At 39.4% G+C, this 17816-nt stretch overlaps 1 protein-coding gene across 1 annotated transcript in view; it reads left to right on the top strand.

Annotated features, from left to right (window-relative positions):
- LOC139799685 (vesicle-associated membrane protein 2-like) overlaps nucleotides 1-16091 on the top strand; it is a 45264-nt gene extending 29173 nt beyond the window's left edge. The window contains exons 2-5 of the mRNA XM_071751873.1: nucleotides 1841-1955; nucleotides 5477-5635; nucleotides 6035-6086; nucleotides 8269-16091. Coding sequence (XP_071607974.1) covers nucleotides 1841-1955; nucleotides 5477-5635; nucleotides 6035-6086; nucleotides 8269-8285 — 343 coding nt within the window. The 3' untranslated portion in view covers nucleotides 8286-16091. The remainder of the gene's footprint in view (nucleotides 1-1840; nucleotides 1956-5476; nucleotides 5636-6034; nucleotides 6087-8268) is intronic.
- The last annotated feature ends 1725 nt before the right edge of the window (nucleotides 16092-17816 follow it).

Consider the following 17816-nt stretch of genomic DNA (forward strand, 5'->3'; position numbering starts at 1 on the left):
TTCTCACACACCTTTGACCAAGAATACCACTGCACTTTTTACCAGCACAAAAAATGTTCCTGGGAAAAATGTCTCCTTGCGGTCCTTTCTGAGATGCTAGCAATACACAGTTTAAGACGGGAGGTGTGTTAAGGTTCCTAGTGAGCAGTGTGACACAATGTTTCCATAGATAACATTCTGCTTCTGTTGATTGCAAAAAAGCCTATTTACTTCCTTGACTGCAAAGAAATGTCACAATTTCAATTTTAGCTCTGTTGTTGTACCAGGAACTCCCTTTGAAGTTTTTAGTGCTACAGGGAGACCTTGTTTTACATTATTTGAGTCTGATAAACATTACAGTCAGATTTTGATCCTTTGTGACAACAGCATAAACTGAGAATAAATCCTCTTGGGATCCTGGCCAATGGCCCTTCAGTGAAGTAATTCCATTGCAGGTGGCAGCTGCATCTGGTCTTTAATGTTTTTAGTAGGGGCTGTGAGGTCCTCGAAGGATAAGCTATTGGTGTATGGCTCAAGTTCTTTTCTTTCAACTAAAGCTTAATAATGAAAAAAAAAAAATTTAAAAAGTGAAAGACAAAACAGTGCTCCAGGTCTGCTCCATCTGTTTAGAGCCTGTGAGGGTCAGTGTTATCTTGAGAGATTTTAGCCCACAGGTGATACTGTTAAACTAAATTTTGCAGCTTAAGGTTTAAGATAGTTCACGTTTGGGGAACTAACTTTAGTGCCACCAAACACTTTGACAGTGTATTAATGGGGTCATAATTCCAGCAGCAATAATCAGACCTTAGGATGTAAAAGGGAATGACTCACATAGAAACACTGTGTTCTCTCATTCTGTTGTTGTGGGAAGGCATTGGTAATGCAGGAGTGGGATCTGTGATATTTTTCAGTTCACATGCTTAAGGGATTTCTTCTGGAAGCTTCAGGGAGGGTTTTATGTCTGCAGGAAGAAGTAACAGAGGTTCCTTGAAAGGAAAGGTGAGGTTGACACCAACCGAAGTGTGTGTGTGTGAAGGATGAGTGGCTAAGGCTGAGGAATCCTTTTCAGACTGGTACACCAAGACAGACTCAATCTGTTGTTGGATTTTAAGGGACTTTTGTTTTGTCTCTGGTTTTAAAGCAAGCTGGGGAAAGCCAGTATTGATGCTTAAGAAAAGAGCTGATTCACAGGAGATCAGGGCTCTGTTCACAACATTGCTGCAAATATTCATCCAGGGTCCACGGCAGATGTTCAAGCCTGACCAGCTGCTCTGGCGGGGTATCTGGGGACAGCCAGTGGGATGGTTAAGCATTGCTTGAGATGAGTAACCCCATGCTGTGTGCAATTCTCACACCTCCCTCCCCTCCTCCTCCATTTCTTTCTCCTCTCCTTTTGTTTACCTTTACTTGGTTAGCTTCCAGTCAAGCACCCAGGAACAGGGGAGTGCATCATTTAGCACAATGAGGAGAAAGGCACTGGCTCCTATAGCATCAGCACAAAATACCTGGAGCAGAGTCTGTTTCCTTAGTGGAACAAAAGCTCTGTCCTACTAGTCAGGCCTGTGGTCAGTTTGGCCATTAGCCTATGCTGGGGCAAATAATCTGAATTGCTCACTGTTTAAAAAGGTAACAAGGGGAGGGGAAAAGTTTGATATGGTCCTATCAGAAAATAGTGTGAAAACTAACTGGAGCATAGGAGAGAGCAGAACACCGGTCCTGTGATCTAGGAATGAGAAGTGTGGACTGTAAGACAATGGAAACTGCCTTTTAAGAGTTATGCACTTTGTGCTTGTTCCAGAAAAAGGGTAGTGAACAAGTGAAGAGAGCTTGTCACTTTTTATGTTCTCTGGTTTTGATCTAGGTCTGCTCCAGCTCCTACTCAAGGTCCCACCAGTGCTGGGGCTGCAGGTCCACCTCCTGCTCCCAGTGTGTCAAGCAACAAACGGCTACAGCAGACACAAGCCCGGGTGGATGAGGTAAGTGGGTCTAGGTGATTTGTTGCTCACAAGGATGCTGATATGATTACTTTTTTCTTTAAGAAGCTTTCCTTCCTACTGATCCAGCAGCTCCTGTTTGTCTGAAGGCAATGGGTCTAGGAAATAAGGTTTACCAAAGGATGAGGAGGCAGACAGTACAAGAGAGAAACTGAGTATTAACATCCTTGTGCCAATAACACTTCTGTTGAATAAATGTGGGCATTGGTAGCAATTCAGGAATTCATTCCAGATAGCCAGGTTAGGAGGAAATGTAAAGGTGCCATCAGCTCTATCAATATGTTCCTGTGTTGTGAAAGGTCAGATACTAATCTCATGTGCCATTTTGTAGGGACAGATCATCAGCTTCTCATAAATAGGTTCAAGCCATGAGAACTGTACATCTAAAGGCTTTGTTTCTTGGCCAGAACTCTACTGATTAATCATCACAATTTGTCCCCAAGGAAAGTACCTACACACAAGGTCATACCAGCATCTTCAACAAATTCCCAGTGGTTTTGTTGGTCTTGGAGGACCATAGGCCTGTTGCAGCATGGATCCTTGAATTCTTGAAGCATACCATCTGCCTCACCACCTTTGCTATAACGCCAGCACCCACCTAACTGCTGCAATAATGGGACTATGTGATCTACCACTGCTCCTGGGCGTAGTCATGGAGCATACCAGCAGCGCAGCAGCAGCTGTGGCATCCTTGCACACCTGCTGTGCAGATTTACATGTTGGGTATTAAGTATTGAGTTTTGCTAAGTCCCTACAAAGATTTAAGTAACTGATTGCCTCCTGTCTGTGGAGATGTGACGACGGCTTCTGTGATTCTTTAATGCCAGATTGAAAATACACACAAAAAAGTAGTTTTCACATGCACAAATGCCTCTATTTTCAAAAGCTGCAGGTATGCTTCGAAAATAGGAGACCCCACAATATGAGACTGAAATGTGTTTTTTTAAGTTGAATTAAATAATCCTGTCAAATTGGGCTTTGGATTTTTTTGGAATTTCTTTGCTGAAGAGCAGAAACAAGGTCTTCCTGGCCTTTCCATTACTGATGCTTGGAGCTGGTGACAAGAACATCCTCTGGCTGCAGAAATGTCTGCAGAAATTTCTAGGCCTGTATCTCTCATTATCAATGATTTTCTCATCATGCTAACTTCATTGACATTAGCAGAGTGCCCTTCATTGGGGAAAGGAATATTACATTTCAGCTTTTGTCTTAGGTCAGAATAATGAAATAAACTTGTTGTTCTGAGCATGTTACATTATGATGGTACTGTAATTGTTTATGTGACCTACAGCAAAAGTAGTTGTCCCTAGAAGAGAAAAAATAGTTGCTAGTTATTGTCTAAAATGAGTGATGCAGGTTGATGGAGCTTTTCAAGCAGATCAATGGCTAGTGAACCCTCACTTTGTGGTCAAGATACTCTATTCTGAGACTTTTCACTCAAGACCATCCAAGTTTGTCTTCTTGTGAAGCATGATGGAGTGATATTGTCAGGAACTCTTACCCTGTATAAGGGGATGTAGTAGCTCTTAAACATGAGTAGCTCTTAAAGTTGAGGATTATGCAGGTGATAATCAGGGGTTTTTTTGCTGGTTTTTTCCCCTCAAATTTGAGAGGAAGACTGAGGTTGGTCTGAGGTTGTTTTTTGTGACTATTGCATGGTCAGCAGATCCTAGTCTAATAGTGTAATCAGCGTATAAGAATATCCAAGGAAAAAAACCGCTTTGTGGGCTTTCAGTACTGGAGAAACTGGTTTAGAGCACCTGAGGACCATCCCTTAAGCATTGCTTTGAACTTCAGACGAGAGCTTTCCTGCTTGTTTTTCTCCTGTGTCTTACAGAAAAGTAATCTGTAGATGGCGCTAAACACCACAGCACAACACGACACTCCTCTGGCTCTTCTGCTCCCCTTGTGGTTCCGCAAAGCCCTTCAGACCCAAACCCAAAACTAAGAAATATGATCACGATTTTACTTAAGAGAAAATTCATGGTCGTATTAAAATGACTGACAGTTTCAATTTTATATCAGTGCTGATATAATATTTCAGCTATATCCATGCTGAGTTTTCCCCTCTGTTTTTTGTAGGCACTCCAGGGTTTATTTTCTAAGGCTCAGGTCTTCATTTTGGTCTAGACAAAGCTTTATTTACTTGAAAAAAATGCAGTCTAGGCTTGTGTTTGCTGCGGTCAGGCTCAATTCAGCAACTAGTTCTGGGCAAAACAAAGGACAGAATGGGTAGGAAATGTTCCGGAATTTTGATTCCAAATTTTCAAATAGTTTAAAAGTTTTACTGTGAAACATGGTGGCAGGATACAATTCCACTAAATACTGGCTGAGAAATGAATCAAAAGGTTTTTTTATTTGATATGAAGTAAAATGCTTGGAAGGTGAAGGTACTGGTTTGGAAAAGAAAGAAAATTTGGGTTTGGTTTTGGTTTAGCTTTGATGGACAAATGAAACGAACCTTTTGAGTTTTGAAACACCCTTTAATCCTATGTCAGTCCCTTCAAAGACCCTTTTGCTACCAGTTTCATCTCACTGAATTTAAATCATGCATTTTTTTAATAATTGGGATTTTGCAGGTAATAGTTAAACTATATTAAATGGCCTTCCTAATTACAAAGTGTGAGAAGTAACAGAGCAGCAACCATATTCACTGCTAGAATAAGTGGACACAACTTTACTGAGATTGGTATAGTGTCTAAAATATACATTAGTGATGAATTTGTATAAGATTTCTATTCAGAGTTATTAACTTGCTAGAAGAGGATTTTTGTCTAACTCTCTATATAAAACGTATGCATGAATGAGCCCTGCCTATTGTGTACTGGATGTGCACACACTTTTTACGCTGAGACTGTACAATGAAGTGGCATGAGCTCCCTGCTGCACTTTGGACTGAACTTTCCCAGGTAAAATTTTATCCTCCACTTTCAAGCAGGACTTCAAATTATGGCTGGGAATTTATCTTGTCTGCAAAAGATCTGAAGAATGAGTAAATTCCTTAGTAAGGAAATGCATGCAGTTCCCTTTAGAGTGGCCTTTATCTATCTGATTTCTTTCCTTTTGCTAAGGAAATTATAGTAAATGTATAAGGAAAACAACGGTTCAGTCTTAGTGATGACTGGACAAATGTCAACTAAACTGTAGCAGAGGTACTTGTTTCCATGAGGTTTTTGTATATATAATGAAATAGCTAGTTGTAGCCTAAATGACATAAACGACTTTAATGAGACTATAGAATTTCATAATGTCCCTGTATTTTTTACTTTCAAGGGCAACTGAGCACAGTATAGGTGCTCATAGTATAGGTATGTTCATCTTGCTCTCACTGTGTCTGTTTCCATAGGCCTGGGTTTTGAGGCACCATCCAGATAAGTGCCATCACATACTACGACGACAAATGGCTGGGTTCAGTATGATATCTGACATTCCAGAGTAGGAACACACACATGACTTTTGACCTTACTGTGTATGGAATCTAATGTGAGGCTGTGCCTTTGCAGGTTGTAGACATCATGAGAATGAACGTGGACAAGGTGTTAGAAAGAGACCAGAAGCTATCAGAGCTTGACAACCGGGCAGATGCATTGCAAGCAGGTGCTTCACAATTTGAAACCAGTGCAGCCAAACTGAAGAGAAAATACTGGTGGAAAAATTGCAAGGTAAGGGAACATCAATTCTTGTCAAAAATCAGCTCATGGCAAACATTCTCACTTGCATTTAATGGGACTTTGCATGCAGGATAGGATCTCTAAGTCCTCTCTTCTTGTGAAGGGTAGAAAGAGATGCCTTTACTGCTGGAAAGGGATGAACTTGGTCACAGCATCTTAGCTGATGGGAAAGAACTTGCCAGCTTTGACAAGAGGCTATGTCCATTGCTGGTTGTCAGCTGTTCCTAAAATTGACACTTAAATGTGGGGCATTAGCAAGTCTATTCCAGTCAGTATTTACTAGAATTAATAATGCTAAGTAAAAGCAATAAAACTGAGAGGTTAATGTCTTTCATGTGAAAACCTGACAACCTGACTCTCTTTTTTATTCTCATAACTTTGTTTTTATAGATGATGATCATCCTTGGTGTAGTATGCGCAGTCATTCTCATTATAATTATAAGTGAGTAATTAATTTTTTCTTTCATTTATGATCCTGGTAGCTCTGTGACTTAGGAGTGCTAATGTATTCAGGAGAAAAAAAAAAAAAAAAAAAAAAAGAGAGAGAGAGAGATAGATAAAAATTTAAACTGAATGATTTCTGAATTTCCCCTTCTAGTGTCATGCTGTTACAGTGCAAATTACTGCAAACCCTCTGGACCATTCTATAGGTCGAATTTGTTGACATTTAATCTATTCTACATTAGCATATTACATAACTTTCCCTGGGATTGAAGACTCACCCTTTTCATGTTCCTACAAATTTCTATGCAGTCTCAGATATCTTCCTTTCATTGCAACCACTGCCATGGTGCTGGTGTTTTCTAGTGAGATCAGTAATGCCTCAATTACCACATGCCCACAGGCAAACAGGAGTCTGGTGAATCTTTTAAAAGTATGTCGGTGCCTAGTTCCCACCAAATCAGCTGGAATTTGAGATGTTGGTGCTTCTGAAACTCCCTTTTCATCTTGAATACCTAAATGTTGTTAAAAGATGGCCAAAAATCTTACTGATTTATTGTCTCAAAAGATTGCCTCGTACTATACATTTGTTTAGGAAAGATTGTATATGAATGAATAATAGCAGTTCTGCTGGTTGAGAGCCAGAGATCTTGTAATGACAGGAACTGAGCGTTTTATTTATTTTATTCAATTTTACTTATGTAACATCTGTGTTGACAACAGCCTTATGTCACATAGCTGTAACATGCTGGTAGCTCCTAAAAGGGGGATTATTTATGTTAGCCAATCCAGGTAGAAACCCAGGAGTCTGGATTGTGGTTGTGAATTAATTCCTAGATCTCAAATTACATGCTTTGTGTTCAGCATATTTCCATTTTCCTCTGTTGTTTCTGCAAAGAGAGCTTACAGAATCACCTGTAAACATGCCTAAATGGATTGAGATGCATGTGGCAGTTTATAAGTCTTATGAATGTTGGCACCAGAGTGACACAGAATAATTCTAAGGTTTCGTAACACTGATACAGCAAGAATGGGAAATGGTTAGATATTAATTAACTATATTAACTGGGTACTCAGGCCAACTGGCTTCACAGGATAGATGGGCCTTTGTTCTGCAGTCTAGTGCAGAAAACTGGGAAGACAGATGTGCAGCCATTTAATTGATTGCTGTGTCTACATGCATGATGGAGCATTGTATGTATCTTAACAAGAAAGTAAAAAGCAGTCAAGGTAACTTCTAATTTTTCCCTGGAAGTGAAGGCTGAAATTCTGTGTAAGTAATAACATTTTTTCCCTCTTGGTTTTAAATGTTGGATGCCTGTCCTCATACTTTTAGAAGCAGAAATAGCAGTTTTTACATGGCTTAGGTTTAGGGTGTTAAATCACAGACTTGAGTGTCACATCATCAAGACCAGCTCAGGGCTCACCATAGTGAGATTAGTGCAAAATTAGTGAGAATTAAATATATTTAAGATCTGGATTTTAAATTATTTTTGCAGTCTATTTGATCCTTCTATAACAGTGCCTAAGGGTTGCAGCTTCAGGAAGAACCCTGTGTATTGAACTTAATGACACATTTATTTACAGCAGATCTCAAATATTAGTTTAAATCCTATTGACATCAAGTGTTCAAGTGCTGTCACAGACAAGACCTGCTTAGCTTCTCCAGTCACTGGTTTGAATGGGGCCAAGATCATACCCTCCATTCAGGCTTGGCTATATATGCAGAAAAATTGGGTAGTTCCTCACAGCACCAAGCTACCATAGGTGGTGAAATGACCCAAGCCAGGCTTCCTATTGCCCTGGTACTGTGGCTCTGGAAAAGCTGTCTGGCTCCCTGCTGAAGGAAGATTTACAACAGATGGCACTGCAGGTGTTGCTGGAGCTGGGGATGGCAGCTACCATCACCATCAGTCCTTGCCCTTTCTGTCTTTCGAGCTGCAATCTCCCCTGCATTCCACTTGAGGCCCCCCTCTAAACTCCTTTCGACATAGAAGGAGCATCCCTACCTCAGCTAGGAAGGCATACTGTGTGCAAGAAATGTCATGCTCTTTCAGCAAAAATGTGCTAGAGGCATTTGCCATCCTCTGACAGCACACGTTTCTGTGAGATAAAGCACAACAGCAACTTTGTAATAACTGTTGGTTTATGTCTTTTTCTTTCCCTTCTGCTTCCTTTCCCAGTTTATTTCTCCACTTGAAAAAAATGAAGAAGACAGACTTGGCACAACCTTGTTCATATCAAAAAACTAAATCAGTGTTCCTTTGTTGAACTCCGCTTTTTAATTCCTGGTGTCTTGGGTTTTTTGCTTGTAATAGCCCATAAGCATTCAGTGTGATGTGTTTTGGAATTCTGTTGTTTCCACAAGAAACTGTACCAGCTAAATACTGCCAAGTAGTTCTATACACTGTCTTATCACTGTGTCTTAAAATGTGTATGCACTGACCTTCAGAAACTGTAGTATATGAAAAGCATCCTAAACATATCAGAGAATGCAGCTGGGGGGAATCTCCTGTCTAAAGGGACACTGTCGTGTGGATTAGACCCAAACCTATTAGAAACCATTAGAACAAACATTAAAACCAAAATTCTCAATCTGAGCACTTGAAGCTGGATGTCAAAATCCAGTATGTGCTACTCCCATTGAAGAGAGTATCCACTCTCAAAGTATTCACAAAAGACAACTTACTTCAATTTAGCCAACCAAATACAGATTTTTTGAGATTAGTTGTGGCATCCAACTCTAAAAACATTGCCTGCAGAAAACAAATAGGACTGGATTATCATCTTTTATGGATTTTAAGTTTTTAACTCACAGATCTAAGTCATGGATTTTAAGTTTTCCTTATAGGGTGTTCATACAAGCAGGATAGCCTCAGTGTGAAGGACAAAGAAAACTGTATGACAACCAAAAAAAGCATTATTTAGCACAGTCTTGAAAAAGCCAAATGACATGCAAAGCTGGTAATGCAAGCATCGTAAATGACCAAGATACAGACTCTAGTTAAAGACTTGAGGCATTGTTTATCAGATTTCAAGGGACTCCCCCCATTACTTACAGCCCTAACTGAAAGCACATGATCAACTCTAGTGATGTTTGTGGCTTCACAGCTCAATTACAGGAAGCCATTCCCTTACTGTTCTGCAGAAATTATCTCCATTATGAGGACTGTTCAAAAATCAGGAAGAAGATGTGGGTAAATAGAGGCAATAGTAGAGCTACAGGCCAAGAAAGGCTAGGATGTCTAGCAAAGCTTTTCTGGAGAAAATAGGAAGAATAGAATTTCTGGAGAATAGGAAGGCAGAGGAACACTGTTCCTAAGTGATGGTGTTAATAGGCTTTTTTAAAATGTCATTTAATTTGTGTGTGTTTATAGTTCATAACCTGTGGTGTCATCTTTGTGAAATGGTCAGCTATTTTTCATACTCAATTAGTTTAAACTAATATTTGATGTAAGAGAAGTTATATAGTGTGGTTTGAGAGGAAAATCTTGTGTGCTTTTGTTGTAGGGTTTATCCCAAATGTTGAATTCCTTTTCTTTTTCTCTTTTTAAACACTGAATAGTTTAATCATAGTTAACCTCAGTAAAAATGAATTATCAAATTTTGATATAGGAAATTCTGGATGGGTCTTTTTAGGATAACTCCTTCAGAATTTCTAAGAATTCCAAGAATTTTTAAAATTTTTAATTTTTTTTTTTTTTAAGGGGGATTTTTTTGTTCACCTAGAACTTAATTAGGGCATCGGAATGGTGATAATAGTAGCGTAAATATTTCCAGTGTGGAGCATAGCATCTCTCTTGGCATGGTCTTAGATTAAAGAAGCAGAAACTCAGCCTAGTTTATTGCAGTGTAGGCATATACTAATTGCGCATAAGTAGATCTTTGCAGAGAGAATAAACAATGACCAGATGAAAGGTTCCAGTTGCATTTTTCCCACTATATACTTATTACTTCATATTCACACATAGTGTTTCATATCATTCAGCTCAGAGAGTACATAAACAATTCTAAAACCATAGAAACAAAATCTTCATGGGCCAGACAGAAGACTGCTGTCATTAAGGGACTCAGACCACGAGGTGCCACAACTGAGTGCTACGTATGATTGAACCTTCACTGGTAAAGGAATAAGCTGAGATCTTGCCACCCATACCCATGTTGAACATGGCTTGATCCTCAAAGGGCTTCCCTGTGGGAATGCTGAAAGGACTCATGAGATGAATATAGCATTCATGGTGGTACAATGAATAAGGTTATATGCTGATACAGATCCTTATCGTAGACAGTTCCTTCTCCTGTAAGAGTCTGAACTGACAACTTAGCTGATACGCAAATATGCAGCAAATATACATGAAAAAATCTGAATCCTCTTGCTAAAAAGATGCAAAGTTTCTGAATAAAACTATAATGCAACTGCTATAAGGATGCAAAGCTTTCATTCTCCTAGATAGTATATTTCAAGCAAGATAATCATGAAAGTGTGCACTTTAGAGAAGAGTAGAGAATAGAAACTTCTGGTTGTGGAATGTGCTCTCATCCTCCCTCAAAACAGTAACTAATGCAAATGACTGCTAAATGTTGGTGAGAATTTCCTATGAAAAGTGCAGTCAAGAAACCTAGCCTCTAGTGGGTTGTAAAATGTCTGTGAAAGAGACAGTTTTCTTCTGTGTGCTGATGAAATATGCTAAATCAATGTGTTTAACTCTTTGTTTTGCTTTAACTCTCTGTTTGCTAGTTATTCTGTGCTGGCTGGTTGTAATCAGTAAAACAAGACATGTAAGTTTTCTAATTCAGCCCAGGAAGTGTGAACAAGTACATCCTTCCCTGATGTGCAGGGTAATTCTTCTGCAGGGAGACTGTGGTAATATAGGTTCAGGGTCGTGTATTGTGCAACACCATCACCTATACCTAGACTGGTACAGAGAACAATATATATAAACACAACTGGAGATCTTACTTGTGTTGAAGACAAGATATTGATGGTTTTCCTCTCAGTGCCTCTACATTTAAAATGTCCCTGCAGCTACAACTGCCTACTTGTAATACTAAATCTCTGATGAAAAGGTTAACCCATTCTTGGTTATTCAGCACTGATCAGAATTTCAGTTACTGGGTAAAATTTCAGCTATTGCTCTTCATCACTAACTACTGCTGAGGCTTGGGCACAAAGGAGCTCCCTCTCTCCCACTCTCCAGCAAACCCTCAGGAGGTTGCAAGACCAACTGTTTCTTGACTGCCATCTTGGGGACTGAAGATTTCTCTGTCTGGAAGCAAGGATTTCAAAAGCTTTAGCCAGATTTAGACACTGTCTGAGACATATATTCTGCCCTTTAGAGTAAGTGCTTACTCTTCCTCTGGTTTCAGGGCTGCAGCTGTACAGCTAGGATGCTAAGTGTGATACACCATTCAGTAACAGCATAGCTGCAATGGGCAGGTTAGGAGCTGGTCTGTGCTTGTACCACTGCTGCTGGTTGGCTTGCCAGTGAGGGCACAGCAGCTTGTGAAGTTGTAGAAGTGTTTATTTGCATCCACTATCCATAGGCTAGTAAGGTCCTGCTAGGAAATTACACCTTCCTCCTTCTAATTTAGCTCACTTTGCAATAACATAAATGTGGCTTGAAACCTAAAAAAGTGGTACACAGAACTTGCAGGAGCAAGTACCCTGGAAGCCCACACAGGAACACTTGACCTGATTTCCATTTGACAACATTATGTAACAGCACAGTCAATCCAACATAGTCCAAAATAATCCAGTATCGTTAGAAGGAAGAGAAGAGAATCTGATGAAGACTCTGAATATAGCCAAGGTTCTCTTAGACAAGAAGTTATTTAGATATTAAATCAATTTATATTTTTAAAGCTCATGCTTTGATTCTATTTGAACCTGCAGGAGGTTAGCTCCAGAAACAGTTCAGGCAAGTACAGTACCTGGCTTTTTTCTTTTAAAACAGTGATCTGCAGTAACTTACTTAAACTCTCACAATGATGGAAGAGCAGGACAGTACTGTGCAAAGGATTAATAACAACAGCCGCAATCTGCCCTGCTTTTTCTCTGGGTAGCAACACCTTTTGAAATTCTGCTTCTCTGTCTCATTTCTGTCCCTGTTCATCTGACAGAGCTTCACTTTATTATGAACACTTTAACTTTTACTTCTTGTATGAATACAATGGCTTTTAGATCTTAAGATCATGACTTGGCAGCTGTGCTAGAGCATACCAGTAAAATGGTGATGTCTGCTTGTCAGAAGTGCATCTACCATGCAAGACTCAAACTTTGGGAACTTCAAAAGCTCAGATGTTACTCAACACTTTTTCATGATTATACAGAGAGAGTTCTCTGTTCTCTGGGAGGTTATCCACTCAGTGGCAGTATGTATAGTCTATTATTTGTTGATCACCCTTGTTGGTGCTAGACCCCCCACAGATAAAATAGAGAACACCTGGGTGTGATCCAGGATTTAGATCTCAACCCTGCTTCTCCTGCCCTTTAAACAGGGAAGAAGACTAAACCAATAGACATATAAGGCACTAGGCTCTCTCCCAATGTACACAGTGAGTGCTGGAAAAGGCCTCAGAGAGATCAAAGTCTCTTTCATCTGGATTTGTGTCCTGACCTGAACTTTAGACCCACAACAGATTATGACCTTTGGGCCTCCTATGTAGTCAGAAGAGTGAGATGCTCTTCCAGACAGTTACTCCTCACACCTGATTTAGATTTATAAGATACATTTAAGCCTGTGTTTATCCATGCAACAGAAAGCACAAGCAGCCTCAAACTACCTTCTTTAAAAGCAAAACCAAAATAGCCAAACAATGTAGTATTTTAAAAAAAATTAATCTAGAGAAATGAATGGCTGAAGATTTCTCAGATAGTGACATTATTTTCAGGAAATGTACTAGATTGAGAGATAGGAAACAATCAAGCCAGAACCTCACATCTATTTTTCTTTATCTGGTGTCCTTCAGAAACACTTGTCTATTCCACTTCAAGAAAGAATTTTGTTTTCCTCTTGAGCTAATTTCCTTTTCTTATTTAATTAATGTATGTCTCCATTGATGTACTCAGTAGCTTATCTCCATTGAGAACCAGAGGACTATCTCCTTTTAAATACATGCATAAAAAGAGATCTGAGTCAGCCAAGGAGTTCACCATTCTTCCTGATGCACTGACATTTAATAGCTACATCTTACAATAAAGCAGAAAATCTGTGGCAGTCCAGTTACATGCAGTTTTGGTGGAGCACACACTTTATTATTTAACAATGACTCATTTCTGCAGTAACCTCATTCTGTCATGAATATATCACGTCTGCCAGTTCTCCAAAGCAAAAATCATAACCTGTACTGGTTTAAAACATCAATGCAGCCTCGTGGTTCATAACTAACACTCTACGCACCCAAGGTAGCCACGTGCTACAAGTTTAAAGGGGCGAAGTACTTGTTCTCAAAGAGAAAATAACCATAGAGAACAAAAAGATAATTATGAAATAACCTTCTCCAATCTTTAGCTCTTCTCACAGTGTCTGGCTTGTCCAGTATTCCTCAAGTCTCTTTGTTCTCTTAGAAAGCCTTTGTGGTTTTGGAGTGTAGTATATTTGGAACATAGCATATTTGGGCTGGAGTTGTTCTGCTACCCTCTTGAGTTGACTCCCTGCCTTCTGCTGTATTGTTACTGTTGACCTCAATCAGAGCTGAGGCAGGCTTGAGGGGAGCAGAATCTTCTCCCCATAAATCCCTTCTGTCTTCAAACCAGCCTCCACTGATAGGACAAGAATGCTGGAGGCAAAATATGGCTCCTGGATCTTAATTTGGTTCAAAATGGTGTGATACCAAAGAAGGCTCCTGACTGCTAGACATCAGCATTTTTGCTACACTGCTTCAATTTTTAACACTGGAATTTTAATTAAATGTATTTAGCATTTCTTGTAACAGAAGTTTCATTGATTTTGATGGAAAAGAGGGGAAGAAGCAAATAATAGTGTGACGATGACAAGATGGGGAAACAATTTAAATATAGCCAACATTTAGTAAACTCCTTATATACTAAAAATCACCTTTCATATGTTAAAAGTAAGCAGTAATGGTTGGGACTACAGGGATATGCACAGATGAAATCCTTCCAGGATGCTGGCCAAGGACAAACAAAGGGGTCTGACCCTTGCAATCCCTCAAATTTAAACCAAGGATGACGTGTATGGGATGGAATACTCCATTTTGTCAATTTTGGTCACCTGTCTTGTCCACTCCTCCCTAAAGGAGGGTTGCAGGTGTGAGCCTTTTACTCCCTTTCTCTTTCCAGAGTATAAGATGTTCCTCAGAACTGATCAGTGGTCTTGGTTCTGCTGACCATTCCCTACCTGCAACTATAAACATGGAGTATTATCAGGCCTAGAAGCAGACACTGACTGACTGAGAAGTTTGCTATTATTTCAGCTAGTACATCTGCTTAGGAGACCTAGCTGAAAGCAAAATCACAGGACAGAAAATTGTTTCTATCTTGGGCCAAACCAGAACACAAACCCACCACCAAGCCATGTCCACACCACACGTACATGTCTTTTAAATACCTCCAGGAACTTCACAGACCATTCAGTTTCTTAATATCCAGTCTAATCCTCCCCCTACACATTTTCTTGTTGGCTGTTTCTTCCTGTTGTATAACTTGTAACTTGGCAGAAGAGACTGACACCCACCTCACTTACAAACTCCTTTCAGGTACTTATAGAGAGTAACAAGGTCCCCCCCCAGCCTCCTTTTCTCCAGGCTAAACAATCCCTCAGCCACTTCCCCTAAGGCTTGTACTCTAAGCCCTTCACCAGATTTTTTTCTCTTCTTTGGACATGTTCCAGCACCTCAAGATGTGGTGGTGGTCTGAGCTTTTGTAATGAAAAGCATTTAAGAGAATTAAGATGTCTCCATATTTTAATCTATCTTTTGAAAATTAATTTCTCCATTTGATAAGCTGCAGGTTTAAAAATAATGGCAGCTGCCATTTTCTTTGTAAGATCAATGTTTGAGGTAGAGCATTTAATGGACCTTCATAAGCAAATGTTGTTTATTGTTTTTGCCTTTTTTTATACATTGATTTGATTAGAGACAAATTCAGACCTTGTGGGAGCCACTGTAACCCTCATTTTTCAGAGAGCTTCCACTGACATCTTTTCTGTCTTCTTTTACACTAGATAGGCCAGACCTGATCACCCTGAGGATATCAGTGCATTCTTTCCACTCTGTGTATGTGAAGCTTACTTCTCTGGCACCAGAGTTAAGATAGGCATGGTGTCAGATTCAGGACATTCAGTAAAGTCTAGTTCTACTGGCCGAGGTCAGTGACAAAAACCTTGATTGGCTACTATATTACTAGACTGGCAACAAAGAAAGGATTTACTGAGATTACTAGTTCTCCTCACAAGTCACCTTAGCAATGCCACCTCTGTTTCAAATGCTGCTGGAATGGCAGTGCAAACCAAAAAGCTTTCTTCTACCTCCTTTTAATTCTTCAAGCTGCACTCCGTCTAATATGAATAATCAGAAATAAGTTTACAGTTGCCCTTTTAAAAATGAAACTCCAGACCAAATATTTGATTGCCTCCTTGTAAAAGGCCACAGTGGTGTTAAGCTATGTAGTAATGCACTCAGAAAGGATCTGAAAGTGCTGAGAAGAGCATTGCCCACCTTGTAGAAAGAAAATTGTGATTTGTGCCTCTACAGAAAACATTCCATTAGCATATTACTAGAGATACCTGGGGAAGAAAAATAATTTTGTGGAGACCAGGAAATTTCTTAAAGTGCTTTACCTGGAGGTCAGTGGAATTCCATTTATAAATGATGAATGCATGCAGTTTGATGCTAAAATTGTGATGACTTACAAAGTTTAATATTATTGTACTTTTCTGTGGACAGTGATTTTTTTTTTTAAGTGGTGAATGTATTTTACAAGAATATTGTAGACATTTGTATGTAGACATGTATATTTGTGCCAATAAATGTTGGTTTAAGATGCTTTTTGTATAATTTCTGTCCCAAATATGCACAGCTTAAGGACACTTGAACAGCTTCAGTTTTCATTCCCCCTCTGTTAAGTGCTGAATACTTCTGAAAATGAAGATTTTCTGATTCACACTGAGTTTTTATATATTCACTCTCTGCAAAAATGGGGAGGGGGGCAGAATGATGCAACCAATAAAGAGTGTGAAGAGGAACAGATGGGAGAGTGCATTTAGTGTATTTGACCTTATTCTTAAATTTTGTAATGGTAACAAATGTTTTCTCTTTAATAGGGGACAATTAACGCAGGGAGCTTACCTCCATGAGATAGTTCACAAAATTTAGTGTATTTTGGACACATTTTTCAAATTAAGAAAGAAGGATTCTCTGTGAGGGGGATAAAGACTCTCTTTGCAGGGTCATCTTCTGCCTTAAGGTGAAACAGCTGATGCTGGCCCATAGTGTAATGGCTTAAATGGGGCACGGTAACTGTTGCCCTCATTATTCCAAATGAGTAATTAAGCTCTTTGAAGGGACAAGAGTTGGAAGCTGCTTTTCTTCCCCCCTCCTAGTGACTACAAGTATATTTTAAAAGGTAGCTGGTGGGCAGATCTGCACCTTCAGGCAAATGGGGTGTTATTCAACAGCTCTTCTGATTTCCTGGCAAATCAACTCAGCATGTACCAAGGGAACAGTATCATCCCTCCTCACCCAAAGACAGCCAAACCAGGTAATGTCAAGATGGCTTTGTGTATGTCAGTGCATTTTTAGTAAAACTACAGGTTTTTTCCTTAATACCTCCTATCATATCTGGCAACAAACTGGGGGCATTTTGGGCCTACAAGCAGAAGCTGGGAATAAGCAAGGACAAATTTCATACAGTGCATATCCTGATCCATGTGAAAAAGAAAAAAAGGACAGTGAGAGTGTGAATTAGTTTGTTTGGTACTTGTGAATGTGATATTGAAGAACACAGAGAAATGGTCAAAGCCAGAATGAGGTTTATGCCAATAATTAAGAGAGTGCAATGGGTTAATACTCTGTTAGCACTGTTATAGTTAGGCTGCACAGTTAGCTCAGGGCTTTTTTCAAACATGATGTCCCCACTGCTGACTTCAAGATTACAGAGAACTCTAGCAGATTATAAAACCAAATGAAAATTAAATTCTGTGTAATGGAGAGATGGAGAGAGTAAGGTAGATGTAGAAGAATCTATAAGATTATATTAAAAATCTAGTATATTTTACTTTCTGTTAGCACATGTGCATAATTGATGGATATGCAGGGAACAAAAGGAAGGATTGCTTCTTAAGGGTTACTAAGTATGTGGAATGAATTGCTCGGGGACTTGCATAGGCTTTGGAAAGTCTATAGGTAGTGTGAAGCCAGAAACCTTGAAGTGATTGTCTGTATATTTTGTGAACTGAAGTACGTGGAGGTAAATGAATAAACAAGATGCTTTTAAGTGCTCCTGAGAGATCTAAAAAAAAATAATTTTTTTTAAAATTGCAACTGAAGATTGTCAGAACTGTAATCTGAAAAGAAAAGCAGGTAATCTTGAGGCTGCCAGAGCTCTATAAGATAGAGAGCTACGCAGGGATGATGACTATTATAAAATCAAACCATCTTTTTTTTGCTTTCCCAGGTGTTTCAAATCTAGGGGTACATAACCTTGTAACATCACCTGTGGTTCAGGCAGCTATCATCAAAAGCTCTTACCACCACGTGGCAGGTATGTTAA

This window comes from Heliangelus exortis, chromosome 9, assembly GCF_036169615.1.
Source record: "Heliangelus exortis chromosome 9, bHelExo1.hap1, whole genome shotgun sequence".
Lineage (NCBI taxonomy): Eukaryota > Metazoa > Chordata > Aves > Apodiformes > Trochilidae > Heliangelus > Heliangelus exortis.